Below are 20592 nucleotides of genomic sequence, written 5' to 3' on the forward strand. Positions count from 1 at the left end.
GCAATTTCTTTTTTGTTAGGTATAAAATAAAATAAAAACATATATTGCAATCTTTACAAAATCATTGTGTATATTTTAAAAATATATATACACAGCTAAATAATTAAGTTCTAGGTAAATGTTAAATAATTTACAATTAGTCGTTACTTCTAAATGTAGTGTAGTGTATTATTTTTTATTTATTTTGATAGTCTATGTTTGAATAATTTTATTATCAAACTATTGAAGTTGGCTTAACTAAATTTGCTTATTAATTTATTCTAATTCTAATGATTTTTACACGATTTGTCAAAATAAGGAAGTTTAACATATGCATGTATGTATACTATTTAATAAAAATACCATTTCATGTTGTCAACACTATGTTTTGTGACTATACTATTATATTACATTGATGTACATTTGTGGGCTTGGTTAAATAATTAACCTAACCAATATAGATAACCTACTTACAGAATCTACCTTACCCATCAAAAGCATAATTTAATACTGTATCCGTTTCAGTACATATAGACTTTCATAACTAACACCGTCAATGAACTAAAGTGTTATTTAAATCTATCAAATATTTAAAAACAATAGGTTTTTCACAGTAGCTAACTTACCTATAAACAGTAATATTTAATAACACACTGACAATAATAGAACCTAACCAAAGCGTTAATATAATTACCAAAATATGCTTTTTCTGGTAAATTTGGGTAGGTAGTTGATTATCACAAATGTGCAAAAATATAGACTACTCATAGAACTAGCTAATTCCATACGGTTTGTTGCAAAGAAAAAATAAAAAGATTTTAATTGTAATATTGAATATATAATATCATAAATTACATTTAAGAAATTAATATTTTTTTTATTGTTATTATTATTATTAGCCTTTCATATAACAACTATTACAGATCGACTATACATCATAGTTAAATTAACAGCAATATATTAAATCATAACAATATTGAATACACAGAAGAAGAGAAAAAACAAAGAATATAATAGTAGTTAGTAATAAGGTTATTATACAAATAAGGTTATGTGGATTTCATAAATACGTTGAATGTAATTGGTTGTGAAAAAATTATGGAGAATGCGTTGCCGTTGTGAGTTTGTTTATCACTGATAAATTATAATTTAGTGAAAAGGGAGAGTAGAGATCTTAATAAAGTTTGTATTTTGGTCAGAAATGTAAATAAATATATTGGCACAAATTAGACCCACTTTGGTATTGTTGCCATGATGACTAGCACGAGCTTCCTGACTCTGAAGTTCTGATATTTTTAGTTTTTGTCTTTTGCTTGGATTAATTTCTTGCTAAGTATACATTCTATATAAGAATCTATGTGATTACTATAGCACAGAGCACACTTAGCCGGGAGTGATTGGTCTTTAATGCAGTCCGCTGTGAGATGGTCACATTTGAGTCATTTGATGCATCTAGATGGGTGACAACAGTAATTATGGGTACGGCCATATGCTTGTCATTTAAAGCACTGAGGTGGGTCAATAAATTACTATAATAGATATTATATTATATTATTATTATGAACATATGAATATTTTTCCATTTTATCATAGTAAACATTGTAGTTTTATTTTAAGTCTAGAAATGACTTCATACCAAATTTACAGATAACATTTAGAATTATATTTTTTTTAAATGTTATTATTATTAAAAAGATAACATATCAGTCTTAGGTAGGTATGTTTTGTAGGTATTTTACAGTTTATACAAATAAAAAGTAACAACTAAAGCAACATATTTAGCTTTATGAACTTTATTTTCTCCATAAACTTAATTTTTTTGTTTCTATAATAGTGCAGCCTGTCTAACTGTGTTGCATAATTAAGGGTGATAAATACTCCCCCCAATCTTTTACTTTACTATTAACATTTTATATTTGATGTGGTAGGTTACTTTATGAGGCTAACAGATTTTGCTAAAACCATATAATACTACTCCTCCCCAACCAAATTCCTAATTAAGCCACTGCTGTGGTGAGTACCCAGACTCCACTCGCCCTGCCCTAGGGACGAGACATTGCGCAACCATAACAAATTGCAGCTTTTAGGGCTGAAGCAAGACCCATTCTAAAGTCATTGTGGTGACAAAAATATAGCATGTCTGACAATGATCAGCAGAAATTATTTACACGAAAAACACTGAATTATTAACTATCCAATTTTAAATAAATATGTATAGCAGTAAAATATTGAACTTTTGTGTACCTTTCTACTTTATAAATGAAACATTGTATGGGTACGTAGTCCGTGTACCAAATTATTATTTTTTTTTTTTGTCTTTTAAATAGTTTAATAGTTGTGGTAGTACCTACCCGCACCACAATGTGAAATAAAGGTATTAATTTTTAGCTACTTTAAGACAATAGATATATATTATAATGACAGTACATCATATACTTTTTGAAAAGTACTTGAACAAAGTTAATTTGAAGGCTTTCTCAAATTTTCGAATACTTGTTATTCGTTTTAGTTTTATATAATATAATCGCATAAAAAAAATTCTTTATTTAATTTTAATATTTTTTCTATGAATTAAAATTCTAATTCTGATAATTCGACAACAAAAAAAACCAAATGCGTAACTTTGATAATTACACCAAATTATACGGCGTAAAGGCTCTATAAATGTAACGTACAATAACACGAAAATTGATTCTGTTGATATATAACGTGAAAAATGTAGTGTAAAAAAAATGAAAGTAGCTGAAGATTAAAAGTATATATAAATACTTTTTTTTTTAAGTATTTGTATTCATATTAGGCACTCAATTACAACTTTTATTGCAGAGTATTCAAACATATATTATATTGTAAATACTTTTCAAAATAAGTATGTCCCCATTGTGCATTTGACCAACAACACATCTCAGATATGGTTGTTTTAAAGTCTCAAACTTTTCATTCAAAGTCTATTACACATCAATGAGATGATCTACGATTACTGCTCTAAAACTACATGTCTACATCCCTTTAACTGGGCATAGGTGTTGTAAAAAAATAAAACGGTTACATTCTAAATAGTAAATATCATGCAGTACAATGTGTGAAGTTTTAAGTACAGGTCGTATAATAGTAACATATACTAACATTGTTATGTTGCAGAGAAGTTGTGTAGTCTTATATTTGTGTTGTTTAATATCAACTTATTCACCTACCTACGCACACACATCCCGCATGGCACTAGAATTACCCAAGGAGATCCCCGGTAATCCGGAACAGGAGTATTGGGTAAGTAATGGGAAATCCAATACTACTCCAGTTATATTCCTGATGTCCTGTCCTATGGCAATCCTGTTTCGGATTACCTTTGCATATAATGTTTAGGCATTCCTAGGATACTATTTTCAATCCCAAATCAATCCTATGGTTATCCAATGAGACATAATTTGCTTAAATTTCAGGACTAGCTTTATCCAAGAAAACATTATTATTAATAACACAACAATTGGGTGCTGTACACAAGTTGTCTTATTTTTGGGAGCCTAAACTCAAAATTATACACATATAGTAAATATATATTATATATATATATCATATATGATTGCATTATAACTATAACAAATTATACCTAAATTTATATATTAGCAACAGTTTTTATTCAAATTCAGTCCTAAATAGTTAAGGATAGTAGGTATTTAACATAGAAATTGTTCACTCTTTTTTTTATAAACTTTGGATAAATAATAAAGAAGTTAATAAATACGAAAATATATACTAAATTGTAGCCAGTTTCTTTATATTATATTATAACAATTAACAATATTTTCTTATGTATAATTTTTTTTTTTTTTTTATCATATTTTGTAATAATGTACATAATATAAAATTACTTTGTCTCTGTATAACTATAACACTCAAATTAAAAAAAAATAAATACTTTAAACCTTTAAGTACTTTAAGAATAATAAATAACTATTAACTAAAACTTCTTAGGCATTAGTCTCTTTCCTTTTAAGCCTTTCTTTGGAATGACGTAGCCAACTACTTGTTGTTTTAATAACAATATCATCTGTGTAGTTGTTGGGAAATTTATTTCTTCCAGTTTCTGTGAAATGATGAAATCTTATATATTATAATACAAAATTTCACCGTCTTTAATAACTATTACCACAAATAACATTGAATAATTTCAAGGTTTTCATAGACAGTTTTGGTTCATTTCCAAAACATTTATTTATTTTTCCAGTAATTGTAATACTTGTTCCCACAGAGTTTGTGAATAAATTATCCAAACAAGTTTTGACAAAAGTACCAATATCTGATCCACCATACATTGAAATAATTTTTGACTGCAATGTACACAATAAAATTAATTTATATAATAAAATTCAGTTAGTAGATATTAGTTTTAAGTTATCTTACTAAGTATTGGTAAAATAAATCATCTTTCAAAAGATCTTCAATATAATTAAGATCATCATTGTTTTTTAATGGAAATTTTTTGTAATGAATAGAATATTCTTTATTGAGTGAATTACTAGGGCAATTACTACTATCATTGACTGCTAATTGATTGAAAATACGCTCTTGGTTGGAAATGATTTGACAATTCTGAGTTTTAATTTCTAAAATACTTTTCATCAATGCACTAAATTGCTTCATCTTTATCCCTATAAATATACAAAAACAAATAATAATAAAACATTTATTTAACAAGATTTAGTTAGAGTAACTGATATCAGTATAACAGCACATTATAATATAGCATTATAGTTAAATGTTACAATGTTACCTTTGTTCACTGGAGAAGGTGATTCGTCAGAGAATATACCACGAGTAGGACGTTTAACTAAATCAATGCTTTTTGAATCTTTCCTATTATTTGTTTCTTTCATACAATTATAAAACAAATGATTAGTTTTAAGACATTTATAGTGATGCTATTAAATTTTTTTGATTACTTTTGTTTACTGGAGAAGGTGAAATGTCTGTGAATAAAGTACGACATGCTGTATGTTTAGATTGATTATTGGATAGAACAGTACTTGAAGTTTCCCGAGTGTTTCTTGTTACTAAACAATTATATTGTGTAAGACTCACAAAAAGTTAGATTATATTTAAATATTATTAGATTACCTTTGTTCACTGGAGAAGGTGATTCGTCAGAGAATATACCACGAGTAGGACGTTTAACTAAATCAATGCTTTTTGAATCTTTCCTATTATTTGTTTCTTACATACAATTATAAAACAAATGATTAGTTTTAAGACATTTATAGTGATGCTATTAAATTATTTTGATTACTTTTGTTTACTGGAGAAGGTGAAATGTCTGTGAATAAAGTACGACATGCTGTATGTTTAGATTGATTATTGGATAGAACAGTACTTGAAGTTTCCCGAGTGTTTCTTGTTACTAAACAATTATATTGTGTAAGACTCACAAAAAGTTAGATTATATTTAAATATTATTAGATTACCTTTGTTCACTGGAGAAGGTGATTCGTCAGAGAATATACCACGAGTAGGACGTTTAACTAAATCAATGCTTTTTGCATCTTTCCTATTGTTTGTTTCTTTCATACAATTATAAAACAAATGATTAGTTTTAAGACATTTATAGTGATGCTATTAAATTTATTTGATTACTTTTGTTCACTGGAGAAGGTGATTTGCCTGTGACTAAAGTATGATATTCTGCATGTTGAAATGAATTGTTGGATAGATCAGTACTTGAAGTTTCCAGAGTGTTAAATTTTCCTATAAACAGATTTTGTGTAAAACTCACATTCTATAATACCGTTAAATTGTATTAAATTACTTTTGTTTAATTGAGAAAGTGGTTCTTGAAACATACTAGGTGAAGGTATATCAGGATAAACAATATTGCTGCTTGTAGTGCCATCTAAAATGTAATATGAATTACTAGCCATGTGAGTGGATATTACTATAGAAGAATAGTATTCAGATGCCTATGTTTAATGAATAAGTAATCACACAATACCTTTATGCGAAAGAGTAAAAGATTTATTCTGGTCAGGACTGTAGTTATTATTTTTTTTGGCTCTTATTTGTCTTTGAGATTTAGCCAATGCTTCGATCTCAGTATCGCATTCAGAATAGTTGAACTGTATAACTGTTTTTAATTTTTCAAATGCTCTTTCAAAACTGTCTATAATAGTGGGTATAACAAAAATTATATTATTAATTAATTGAAATAGCATTATAGAAATTACTTATAACTAATATAATATTGAACTTACCACTTGAGCCTAAGATTTTTTCAATTGACCAAACTGGCCAAAAATCTGTAGGATCTGTCATGTTTTTCACAGCTTTATTATACTGGTTTTCAGTATGAACATCTGTACCAGGTCTTGGTAATTTACAAGAATATCTTTTATTATTTTTATTTTGAACCAACCAAGTTTTTGGTATACACTGGACCCTACTATCTTCAAATTCCACAATTAAATAATTACTAAAAAAATAATAAACATAATAATTATTTGTAAGATAATAATAATTGAACTAATTGAATTTCCTTAATTTTCACAATAATAATTACTTTTAACTATACATATTATAATACGTTTAATATAATCTTAAATAATGATAATAATCTTAAGTTTAAACGACAAGTAATAAGTATTGTTTTAAAAATAAATGTTTACAATAGTTTAATGTTCCTAAAGTATCATCTAATTTATTGTAAGTATAACAATGACATATTACAAAATATACTTATGATAATGTTTAAATTTAAATGCTAAGTAAATAAAAATTATTATAACTAATATTAACATTTTAAATCAAAAGGATATTTCTTTATTCGGTGTGATGAAGTGGAACTACAGCCATTCTGGTTGAATCCAAACATATTGGGAAAGAGAAGCACTTAAATTCAATATCTTTTACTGGCCACGTCATAAATTCAGATAAGTCATCCACTTCATAAATACCTAATGTAGATGATGGGCATGGTAATTTGTACAGATCAGATTTTTTAAGGTATTCTTTGCCAATAATAACAAATACACCATCATTATCTTTTAAGGCTATGTTGAAAATTTTAATTATTCTATTCCCTTTGACACAGCAACAGTCATTTTTTTGGTCTTTTACTATGAAAGTCATATCATTAAATTTCAGTTTTTCGTATTGAGGGTTGGTACATCCTTGAAGTAAAGGGCCATTCATATGTGGGTTAATAAAGATGATTTCTCCAGATGTATTGATGTCACTTGCATTGGACAACTTATTTAAATTATTTAAGGCTATTGATTCTGTGTACCTTCGAACTATTTGTTGCAAAGGTTTATCTTCTTTATGTATTTTTTTCTTCAAATGCCCTAAATAACTTTCAAATTTAAATGTGCTAAAATAATCTAGTGAACCATAATTTTCAACATCATCGACTAAATGAAGTAAACCATGGATATTATAACTAATATTATGTTTACCATAAATTATTCCATATTGTTTAACAAAACATTCTATTAGGTTCTGTGCATAATTCAACCATTTTTTTTGGTAACAGTATCGTTTTGAACATAATATTGATATAGCCACATGCAATGTAATAAAATTTTCATAAACTTCATTACTTAGTATATTTTTTAAAATAAATGGCCCAGAGTATAGCAATAATTGGCGGTATTCTGTAGCTTTCCATTTTTTAACATAATTTAAAGATCTTGGCTTTCGTTGAAATTCTATTGGAACATGATTTTTAACCAAATGTATTAATGCTGACGATATCAATTGAACATTACGGAAAGGTATTCGTACTCTAAGATCACCAAAATTCCACATCAACAATAATTTTTTCACAATGCCTAGACAAACAAGATGTTGATAGTCAAGTGGAACTTGACTGACAAGACCTAACCTAGGAATATTTTCAAGTGGGCTTGTTCCTTGATGATAGTCTTCATCCTCATGATCAACAAAGCTCTTATCTGATCGTTTTCGACCAATGTACTCTGTAAAACATACTCTTCTCTCTGAGTAATCACCAACAATATTGCATTTGGTGCAACTCGAATAACCTGTGTGGTACTTGATATTTAAAACCATGGCTTTGGCTGGAGCATCAGCACAAAATCCTTTAATTGAAAAACTATAAGTTTTTCCTAAATAAGTTATTCCAGAATGTGTCAAATTAGACGCCTCTACAACAAAATCTTCTAAAAAGGCAAATGTATCACATGGTTTTTTATTTCCGTGGTATAATCCTATCAAAAATACATGGTTTGTTTTATAAATTAATCCTAAAATTGGCCATAATTCACTTGAGCCAGATTTTGTGACTGGTAATCCATCAATATTAAACAATATTTCTATAGCATTATTTGCTATGTTTGGATTGTTTTTTAAGTATTCCAATATCCCTTGTTCTATTCCTAAATTAGAATAGAAACCAGGTTCAACTCGTCTAATTTCAGTGGACCTTGGGGTATTCAATAGAGTACGAGAATCTAATGGTAAGCCATATGTAACATTTAATCCATAATTAGAAAATCCACGAAGAAGTTTATTTAAAGAACTTGCATTGATATTTTCCTGAATTGCCCAACTTCTCAAAAAGTCTTTGAAGCTTATTGCTTGATCCTTTTTATGATGTATAACATGAATTGACGAGGCATTAATGTTTTGATTTTGTGAAGCATTAACTTCCATATTTAAATTTGAAGTATTATATAAAACTGAATTTGAGTTTGAATATTCTAAAATATCTGAATCAATAATTGAACTTGAATTAAAATTATGAACATTTTCTGGAGTAACATTAAATGATATTAAATCAGATTTAGGAATTAGATGTTTTGTTCTAGAATCAGTGGACTTAACTTCATTTTCAACTTGTAATAACTCTGCAGCTATTCGTCGGCGACGTTGACGAGTTGTTATGTTATTTACATTTTTTCTATAAATTAAAGCAACAAATTTGTATAGAATTTTGGGTATAAGTATTAATTTGATTGGTTGTGTTTTAATGAATATAGAACATTTAATAAATAATTAGTATAAGCATTGAACCTGCCGTAGTTTAAATAATTATTGTGGTAACCGATAGCAGTGTCCTGCACACAGGGTTGTTATGTTTGAAACATATGTTTATTAAATCTCAATTATTCATATAAGTAATTTGTTTCTATTTTTAAGTATTAGGTATGTTTAAACAATTGTGATTAATATTTTGTTTTTATTTATATAAAGAATAATATACATTTTTCTTTTTGTTTTTACTTATTAAAGTTGTTATTTTTTTAATGTTTAATTTCACCTAGTACCTAATGAGTAATGTTTAATCATGTAGGCACCTATTAGTTAATAGTTAAGAGGACGCTACACCCGCATGTGTTGTCTCCGTCTTACAAGTATGTAACATAGCAAATTCACTCTCAGCAGATCACGTTTAGCTCCGTTAGTTTAAACATTAGGGTGAATCGACCTATTATGAAACTTGATTGTAACAACATTATCTGTGTTTGTATGTTGGTTTTTTACGATTATTCAGTTTTTAAGTGAGTTATGAGCATTTCTAATTTACGCTATTTTATATGTGCATAAATCACTTAAAAACAGAATAATCGTAAAAAACCAACATACGAACACAGATAATGTTGTTACAATCAAGTTTCATAATAGGTCGATTCACCCTAATGTTTAAACTAACGGAGCTAAACGTGATCTGCTGAGAGTGAATTTGCTATGTTACATACTTGTAAGACGGAGACAACACATGCGGGTGTAGCGTCCTCTTAATAATATTACATTATATAATCAAAACAAAATCATAGATTTAGACCATATTAATAATTTAAAACATAATAGTTACTTATGGAATATTTTTTTGAACACAATTGTAATCAATTTCAATTCTGTAATGATTAGCTGAATAAGTTAATAAACTAAAAACAAAATTACTTATAATATGAACATTTGAGATCTAAAATCAATCACCAGTCTTTTGTTACAATAAGCTAATAGTTAACATTATTACTTAAACTTATATTTTATACTTATGTAAAAAAAAAACCAAAATTAAACTTTTTACCTAAGTGATAATTTCATAACTATTACATTAAATTAGTTATGTTAAAGTTTAAAATGATACAATAAAATTATAATAATATTTGAAAAATATGTTTAGGTAAACTTATAACTTTGACTTAAACTATAAGTAATAAATAGAATAGATTCCAGTTATTACATACAATATGTTAAGCTATAAGTTAGGTACCTAATAGTTAACAAACAATATATTCAACACTAAAAGTTTAAAGTTATAATGCTATGAATTTCATTCTACAATAAATATTCCTTCTAGTCATCTAGGTAGGTTATGTTTAAATAATATAAAGTAAAAACAATTATGGTACCTTAAATTTGAATGTTCAATATGTATCCTTAATTTAATACTGAATAGTAAAAACTTAAAACTTACGTTAAAACCCACCAAGTTCTTAGTTAAAAAAATACAGTGTTTAAGGTCAATGTCCAAAATTTCCTACAAAATCATTACCTAGTTGACTATTACAATTTATATAACTTAACTAAAAAGATTTGTTTAAAAACACCTATTTTTGAAAACCGTTTGAAGCATGTGCAAAAAAAAAAAATCTTAAATAATTTAGTTTTTTTCATCCCTGTTTGCACAGCTATCATTACATAACACAGTTATAAAAGGTAAATTTTGGTGTCATCTATAGTTTCATTGCATTTAAATATTTAGTTATAACAACTATATACGATTATTTTTATCATCACTCAGTATATAAATATATAATACAATACCATTGGTGTATCCATAGTAAAATGTATAGTTAAATTGTAACATGAAACCAGGTTAATGAATTGTATAAAAATTTAATAGAGATAAAAAAATTAGAGACTGGCCGATGTAGTTGTTTTGATGAGAGTTACTAGAATGAATCAATGAAATAAATTAAAAACAAAAATATGACTTAAGTAGGTAAGACAATAACGCTTAGAAGTTTAGTCATACTGATTTCATTAGACGTAATGCAGTTGTCACGGTAAAAAACTAAAAAACACGAGAAATCTTTTGGTTTGCGAACACTAAGTACCGCATCACCGCAGTACCGCGGTGGCAGTAAATTAACGATGTACCATTTTAGTGTATAGGATACCAAATAACTCACCGTTTATTATTGTCGGCCATAATGACAGCAGCAGCAGGTTCATGTATTGTATATCACTGCATAGATACTGAAGTCGGAAGACGGAAATACAGAAAAAAAGTACATATAAAATTATAAAAATATAATGGGTGACGACTGACGACTAACGGAGAACGGACCACGGGCGACGCGACGGCTCATTGAGTTGACTAATCGCGGTTCGGCGTTCACTAATGTGATATTGAATAATAATAATAAGTAACTGAAATTAACGCACAGTCATAGATTAGTATATTGCGGAGACGATTAACGACTATTTTGTGTGTGTGTGTGTGTGCGTGCTCGCTCGTGCTCGTTATCATCGATATTTGTGTTGGACGCGGAAAATTAGACACCAGCTATAAATAGGCACACCCGAAACCCGAAAGCGATATCAATAGGCGACGACCGGCAACCGCCGGAACGGTCTACGTCCGATGGCGGGGTAAGGGCGTAAGGCGCGGGACGCGCGACAAGTCCAATGTTACTGTCGTCGTAATATTATTATTTTTGTTACAGCAATAAAATAACCAGTACTGAACAATACGGCATTTACGAGCTTACGACGTAAAATCACTAATCGTTTTCGCGCGCACTGCGAACACTGCGACCTCGTAATAAAAGATAAAAATACTAGGTAACAATTATAGACATTATAAGGTCTATGGTAACAATATAGAGTATTGCGATATCATTGTGAATTTTGATTGTTTTTTTTATAAACTACCAAACAGGTTTAAAACCGTGTAGCGTGGGGCCCCCAAAATATCTGAGGGGAGGGGGGGCTAAAATTCTTAACATCAAAGTAAGTCGTGGGTAAATCGCGTAGTAGACGTTGTGTATTACTAAATACTAACTACTAAGTACTAACTCTTACTTTTGGATACCCCCTCCTATTTCCACCTATGATATTCCCACGGCCTTCCTAGGTAAATACATTTGGGTATTCCCATTGTATTCACCAGTCGGTATTACGTTTGATTAATAAATTGAGTTAATTATTTTAAGGACTCCAAAGACTTATAAATGGATTACTGAAATGGTTTATCCCGATCAGGAGGCTAGTAGGACTACCGGCGGGATTAATTGTGCTGTGCGGGATGACACATGTATAGGTAAGTAGGTGAATATCAACGTATCGATAAACAAAATTATATCACTCACCTTACACGTCTTCTGTAATAATTTTGTGAAGTTATACCTATATTATATTATATTTAAATGTATTATTAATACGCACGTGATTACATTATAAAAAATGCATATTACCTAAAGATATAATATTAATCTAATATAAAGCATCTATGGTGTTTAATGATATACTTAATTGTTTGACTGATTTATTTTTGTACTTGTAATATTATTGAATACTTAAAAAAAAATCACCTCTGGGGAGACGTGCGACGTATGCCGGACGGGCAATGATCGCCGGTGGTGTAGATCGCCACAAACCGCCGCGATCGTTCATATGGGGCCCTGGTATGTGTAGGCCTAAAAGTAACCATCTAAAATAAAATTGAGAAAGTGAAGGAATTATAAAAATTACGTCTATCACAAAATCGTAGGATTGTTATGGGCTCCTGGTCAGTGTTGGGAATTATCTAGATAAATTATCTTTTAAAGTTTACCTAGATAATTTGAATATTATCAATGTCCCAACAAAATATTATATTTTTTTTTTAAAATCACTATATTATAATAATATTACAAATATGAACAATCAGGCCAAATATGAACACCTCAACCGTGTTGTAGCTTATGATATTGAATAAAACCAATTTCCTAATTTAGCCAAAAACCTAATTTCAATTATTTATAAAATTAGAAGTATTAATAAAATAATAAGAGGACATCGTGTTAAAAATAACAATAACGTAGAGCCTTGCAATAACAATTTTACCTTAAAGTTTTATAATAGATTAAACTATTGAAACTAGTGAACGAAAATACAAAGGCATTTGACATGGCTTATTTAAAACCAACAAAATTATCAAGTATAGTGGCTCCCTTCGCCTGCCGGCTCCGGTCGCCAATCTCGTTAGATGGGGGCTCGGCCCCCAAACCCCCCGGGGCTAAAATAGCTAACCTAACTTCACCGCCCTTATCCCTTAACTTAACCTAACCGGCCGTCTGTTAAAGTAACATATTAAGTATTATTATATAGTGGGTACCTCGTGATCGATCCTAGTAATCATCAAACAGTAATATTTAATACGAAAATAAAACATTATCAGTTCTATTACCTTTTGAAAGTCGTTAATTATAATTAACTATAACTTTTAAAATAATGATTTGCGAGAATTTTGGAATATGACTTTTGTGTTCAGTGCTTTAAAACACACATTTGGGGGGGGGGGGGGAATCGAAAAAAATCGCGTGGGAACTAAACTGCATTTAAACAGACTGAAAATTTTGTTACGTTTGTCTGCTGCTTTTGGTTGTTAAATGTAGGTGTCTGGTTGCGAACGACGTGTTCGTAGTAAGTGAAATTAAAATGTTCCATAAACTTGATAATAAATGCTATACATTATTTATATAGACACCTGGTTTGGTGTATCACAACATTATTATTGTTTATACATAATTAAGTACATAGTTGTTAGATGCATATAATATGTGTAGCCTATAAAACATCAATTAAATGTAATGTATCCTATTGCTATTATATATTACATAATATTATGTGTGTGTTGTACACATGCTTATAGTTTTTGGTTTTAAAATATTATCAATCACAATCTTTTACAATTTTAGTTTTAATAAGTAGTACCTACTACCTAATAGAATAATAATAATAATAATAATAATAATGATAAATATGATCATTGATGATTTGATAGACATTTTGAACAATATTAAAATACATACATTAAACGCTGTACTTAACGTTGCAATTCTTATACACATTAGTTATATTTAAAAAAATAAATAATGATTCTAATTAATTAACCAATTTGTGCATTGACAGCAATACATAGAAATTAATCATAACATTAGACATATATACAATGAAATTGAAAATCAGTTACAAACATTGACCATATTAGGTATGTGCTTTTGAAATTATAATAATTTGTGTATGAAACATACTATATTTTAAGATAACAAAAATTAGTTATTTAATCAATTTGAATTTATATATATATTCATGTGTGTGACATCAGTTAGAAATTCACGATGAATAATAATAAAGTATTAAGTGAATTAAGAAATTAATGAATATCACAAATAAAATGGTGTGCATGCCGTGAAGAAATTCTTATGATTAACAGAGTATGGTTTAGTCACAAATTAGTAATAAGTATTAATACCATGATAATTTTTTTTATTGTGTTTCTGTTACATTTGCATTGATGAAATGAGTAATATAAAAGATATTCCTTTTATATATGTGTTTTTCTTCAAGGTGTTCCTATATAGTAAATTTTTTTTATATACCTATATAATCGAACCTAACTTATATTACAATTATATATGTCATCATAAGTTCGAACAAATTACTGCTGGTAGTTGTGTAGCCTATAGGTTATTGAATAATACTGAAGACAACATATTGTATGTTTTAAGGAATTGGAATTTATTTAGTGTAACCAATGGCTTATTTTATATTATATACTACTATATACTATTTTGTATACTATACAGTATACACACACATAGCTTAATTAAATGGTTTTTTTTTCTTGAAAACGGTTTATTATGGAAGACGGTAAAAGATTGTAAATGGTTAGGTACCTATCAATTATCATTTATCGTCGTTGTGGGATATCCAAATACATTTAGGCATATAGCTATAATTGGTGTTCAGTGATGGTGGAGCAACCTTCACTAAAAAAAGAACTAAGTAATAATATAACAAAAAATAATAAAATAAAATTCGAAAAAAATGCAAAAGATCTCAGGTGGCTATGTTATTTAAATGAGCCACCGCAATAACTTTGCTAGTCCTACAACTAACAATTTTATTATTAATAATAATTAATTAATAATATGATGTACACGTAGATATAATAGATGCGGAGTGATTAACGGTACTAAGCGATATCCAGAGACCACAGTTTTTCAAAAACACTTTAATCAATATCAATAAATAAAATAAATGCCTAACGCCTAACCTACTGGGACATACTACCAAGGTACTGGCTAATGGAAAAACTTCAGCATTTAAACCGTTTTTATGTAGCTGTGATTAAAATATTAATACTAAAAACGTTTAAACGTGTGAATTATGTGTCATTTAACCTTATAATATAGTTGGTATGTTTGTTTTTAATCGATATGTTTATACTATTTGTCCATCTATGATTCTATTCATATTGTACTAAGTTATGTTTCTATTCACTGCTTAGTCATAACATTTAGTAAACCTACCATTATTTTATTGCATATTGTAATTAACAAAATTAATCAAGAAGTCATGTGAATACACAGCAATTTCTTTTTTGTTAGGTATAAAATAAAATAAAAACATATATTGCAATCTTTACAAAATCATTGTGTATATTTTAAAAATATATATACACAGCTAAATAATTAAGTTCTAGGTAAATGTTAAATAATTTACAATTAGTCGTTACTTCTAAATGTAGTGTAGTGTATTATTTTTTATTTATTTTGATAGTCTATGTTTGAATAATTTTATTATCAAACTATTGAAGTTGGCTTAACTAAATTTGCTTATTAATTTATTCTAATTCTAATGATTTTTACACGATTTGTCAAAATAAGGAAGTTTAACATATGCATGTATGTATACTATTTAATAAAAATACCATTTCATGTTGTCAACACTATGTTTTGTGACTATACTATTATATTACATTGATGTACATTTGTGGGCTTGGTTAAATAATTAACCTAACCAATATAGATAACCTACTTACAGAATCTACCTTACCCATCAAAAGCATAATTTAATACTGTATCCGTTTCAGTACATATAGACTTTCATAACTAACACCGTCAATGAACTAAAGTGTTATTTAAATCTATCAAATATTTAAAAACAATAGGTTTTTCACAGTAGCTAACTTACCTATAAACAGTAATATTTAATAACACACTGACAATAATAGAACCTAACCAAAGCGTTAATATAATTACCAAAATATGCTTTTTCTGGTAAATTTGGGTAGGTAGTTGATTATCACAAATGTGCAAAAATATAGACTACTCATAGAACCTACATTATTTATCAACAATAATATTTAATATTTTATCCGTACCATGAATGACATACATACAGCCGTTAATAAATAAAACTGTCCATATTATTACCAAAAAATATTCTACTACTGGTGGAATTTAGTAACTATTTAATTACCACAAATGAATAAAAACTACATTACCTATAAGTAATGATATTTAATAATGCATCCGTAGCAGTACATACTCACTTTTATAACACAGTCAATGAACTACATTATTAACATTACCACCAAAATATTCTTTTCATGGTATAACCAAGTAGTTATTTAATCAATTTAAACATAAAAACCCTAAAGAGATTACATATACACAGATACTACCGTTGTCGATTAACCACCGTCGTAGACTACTCATTACACTTATCTCACCTATCGACAGCAATTAATATTAAACACCTTATCCGTAGCATCATATGATTACGTTCTTTGAGCCGTCGACGAACAAAAGTGTAAATAATCACACAATCAATAATACATATTACATATTATTATATCACATGTAGTCGCACCTTTTATGTGCTGTGTTAAATATTTGGCTACTAACCGAGTAGCCGTTTTTGTAATTTTTAAAAGTAGGAACACTCGAACACCGTCGACATGAGCTTAAAATAAGGATTTCGAACAGACAAAAGACAGAATTAAACGTATTTAGAACAATATTTATTGAATCAAACAAAAACAGTATAATATTTATTATTATCAGTACAATACATCAAATCCGAGTCGTTTGTAAACGCGATTTCGAAGCGTACGGACCGAATCGGTGCGAGAACCGCACGTCTACGGGTTCGAAAATAAGTATACTACGCGAAAAAAAGAGCAGTTGGCGCTATTAAAGACGAAAAAGATCGGAAAAAAAACGAAAAAACCGATAAAAACGAACGTCGGCCGCGTCGGAAACGGAACGGAAAGGCGAAGCGTTCGGAGCGATTTCAAGTGAAAACCGATTTTAAAAGAAACGCACTACACTTTTAACAGTTTAAACGTAAAAAAAGGCGACAGAAAAGGGCGTAAAAGTAGAAAAATCGAGTAAAAACGAGGTAAAATCGTTGATTTTTTTTCGAAAAACGGTACGAACGAACGAACGTACGGATTCGATGTTTATTGATAGGTAACGATGAATAGTATATAGAAAAATAAATGATAAACGGCCGCCCGGCGAGGAAGTAACTCAAGTAACGCGATTGGCCGGTCTTAGGGAATCCGTAGAAGAAAAACGGAATTCTTCCATGGGTGGCTTAGAGCGATATATATAGGGATTCACGTTTTATTATATAAGAGAATAAGAGAATAGCCCTCCGTGCGGTCCGTGCTAGCTGGGGGAGACCCCCAGACCCCCTTGGTCGGTGAAAAGTGGGTACCGATGGTGGACGTAGAGTCGTTGGAATTATTAAAATCATTGCTGTACTCGCCAGTCGATAATCAAAAGTCGTAGCAGGTGATAACGATTTATGATGAGGCGTGGAGGTATCGTTTCGAAAGCGGTAAATTTGAAATCCCAGTTTAATAGTCGATACGGTCCAGTCTTGTGCTGTTATGAATGTCGAAACGAAAAGCGTAAAGCCGAAAGCCGTATTTAAATGTCTAGCAAGTCAGTCACGTCAAGTGAATACCGATTTCGGAGAGTATATCGTTAGAATTATGTACATAGCGCCTGTAACGTCGCACTACGTCCTACCATACTGGTAGACGATATGAGTAGGTAATACGATTGACGTCGCGATATGTGGATTAATGATAATGGGTTTTTGATGAGGCCCACCGGTGAGGTGGTAATCCATCGAAAGCGACAATATTTGAAAACCGTGTTCGAGCATCTATCGATTCGTTAGGGAGTTGGTAATCAAAAGTAGACCTTTTAGTGGGCCTCGCATGAAACGTTCAAAACTGTAAGGTTTAATGCTGTATCATATATACAATATCTCAATACCATAATTAGTCAATTAATCAGCCACACCGTCACAATACAAATTAAAGGATAAATGTTAAAAAGTACCAATAAAAACAAAATGACAGACGAATACGAATACATTGCAATGTCTGATGTGTTTTGGCAGAGAATAAATTAAGAATAATTGTTATTGTCATTGCCCACCAAATGAGTACACTATAAAATCCTGTACACATGCCATAGTAACATACCCCCAGACCCCCTTGGTCGGTGAAAAGTGGGTATCGATGGTGGAGACAGAGTCGTTGGAATTATTAAAATCTTTACTGTACTCGCTGGTCAATACTCAAAAGTCGTAGCAGGTGATAACGATTTCTGATAAGGCGTGGAGGTATCGTTTCGAAAGCGGAAAATTTGAAATTCCAGTTTAACAGTCGATACGGTCCAGTCTTGTGCTGTTATGAATGTCGAAACGAAAAGCGTAAAGCCGAATGCCGTATTTAAATGTCTAGCAAGTCAGTCACGTCAAGTGAATACCGATTTCGGAGACTATATGGTTAGAATTATGTACATAGCGCCTGTAATGTTGCACTACCATAATGGTAGACGATATGAGTATAGGTAATACGATTGACGTCGCGATATGTGGATTTATAATAAAGGGTTTTTGTGGTGGTAATCCATCGAAGGCGGCAATATTTGAAAACCGTTCGAGCGTCTATCAATTTGTATTAGAGAGTCGGTAATCAAAAGTCGACCTTTAGTGTGCCCCACATGAAACGTAAAATATAATATCATATACAATATCTCAATATCATAATTAATCAATTAATCGTCCACACTGTCGTTTTTGTCGAGTGCACTAAAACAATACAAATTAAAGGATAAATGTTAAAAATGACCAATAACAATGAAATGAAACCGACGGACTACTTGTGTTGGTAAGGATAAACGTAAAAATGTCCGACGTGTCAATGACATAAAGTGAATTACACACATACCTAAGCAATACCTACATCATCAAGAGTGTATAGTGTAGGTACATGATAAATACCCACGCATGGAAACGCCATCGACACCGTCAACGTTTATACAGATCACACAAAGTCGAACTAAAAGTGACATTTTAAAAGCAAACAGAAACAGTTGTTTTTAAATATTATTTGTACATGGTACATTATTATTATTATTGCATTACTATTATTTTAACGTCAAAAGTAACATGACATCATAATATTATGGTGGTATAAAGAGTGGAAAATAACTTTTAAAAGGCAGTGATTGAAAAATATATGTGAGGGGCTGAAGGCCTCCTAATTTTTTTACTTTAATTGCGCCAATGGGGTGTGTTTGTATGTGCAATACAATTGAAGTACGGTTAGGTTAAAATACAGATATAAGAAGATCAGTTGATGAGTTTGTACATTCATATTTATAAAATATAAGCACTCTATAAAAGTAAGTGTAGATACTACAATTATATGGTAAGTCTGAGCCATCGGAGGTGAATATTTGTATCAGATACTTGTGGTATAATGTGAGTACTATGTAATTGTGTTGTTGTGAAAATGTATAAGTGTACCTTTTATTGAGTGCGTGTGTGAACTATGCAATAGAAACATAGTTCAACACAGTTTTACCAAAACAATATTAATACGGTCAAATTATTCAATTGTATTTTGTTTTGAGCAGTACAACAAAACAGAAGAACTACTTTTTTGACCACTGATAACTTACTTTATCTTACATATAAAATCAGCAATTTTCACGGTGTATATAGTAATAAACATTATATAACAACATTAAAAGATATTCGATTGCAAGTTATAAGTACATTATGTACATTTTTTCAATTCTATATCTTATAAATGGCGTGTTTAAGACAACAAAAAATACATTTATATGTTAATAGCAATTCATGGTGATACATAATATAATAAGTTAACTTAAGCATATACGATATACAGTTAGTTCTAAAGTATAGGGAGCATTGATAAGAGTACAGCATGTGGAATGATGAAATCCGTAGTACACATTTTACAATTAATAAAGAATTCAGTAGAATAAGCCATTTAGCAGAACTCAACTGTTTGTAGTTAAAATACCTAGGTACTGATGTGTTATGTATGTAGGTACAGACAAACAACTGTTTAAGAAAACATATAAGTATAAGTTGATAATATGGTTGTGAGTTGTAACACATTTAGTGTAGGTGTAAGTGTGTGTGTCTGTCATAGGCGCTGTAATGGGGGAGAGGCTGTAGGGCTAAGCCCCCTTAAAAAACATTCAAAGTCCCCCTAAAAACCACGCAGCTTTATATTATAATATTGATAAATTAAAAAAACAA

At 29.6% G+C, this 20592-nt stretch overlaps 1 protein-coding gene across 1 annotated transcript; it reads right to left on the reverse strand.

Moving 5' to 3' along the window:
- Positions 1 to 3857: 3857 nt before the first annotated feature.
- Positions 3858 to 11406, reverse strand: LOC149059804 (uncharacterized). Its single transcript, XM_089216522.1, has 13 exons — positions 11130 to 11406; positions 6222 to 6439; positions 5963 to 6130; positions 5780 to 5863; positions 5608 to 5718; positions 5439 to 5534; positions 5264 to 5374; positions 5095 to 5190; positions 4920 to 5030; positions 4751 to 4846; positions 4381 to 4628; positions 4127 to 4307; positions 3858 to 4063 (listed from the first exon to the last, which is right to left on the reverse strand). Exons 1-13 carry the CDS (start codon positions 11147 to 11149, stop codon positions 3948 to 3950), a joined length of 1656 nt encoding a protein of 551 aa, XP_089072648.1. The 5' UTR covers positions 11150 to 11406; the 3' UTR covers positions 3858 to 3947.
- Between the last annotated feature and the right edge of the window lie 9186 nt (positions 11407 to 20592).

Source organism: Diuraphis noxia, unplaced genomic scaffold (assembly GCF_037042655.1).
Source record: "Diuraphis noxia isolate RWA-SAM2 unplaced genomic scaffold, SU_Dnox_SAM2 contig0001, whole genome shotgun sequence".
Classification (NCBI taxonomy): domain Eukaryota; kingdom Metazoa; phylum Arthropoda; class Insecta; order Hemiptera; family Aphididae; genus Diuraphis; species Diuraphis noxia.

Coding starts and splice junctions, on each gene's coding strand:
- LOC149059804 (XM_089216522.1), bottom strand. CDS start 11,149: ATGGCCGACAATAATAAACG. Junction 6,440..11,129: donor ATGGCCGACAATAATAAACG/GTGAGTTATTTG, acceptor TTATTTTTTTAG/TAATTATTTAATTGTGGAAT. Junction 5,191..5,263: donor ACCTTCTCCAGTAAACAAAA/GTAATCAAAATA, acceptor ATTGTATGTAAG/AAACAAATAATAGGAAAGAT.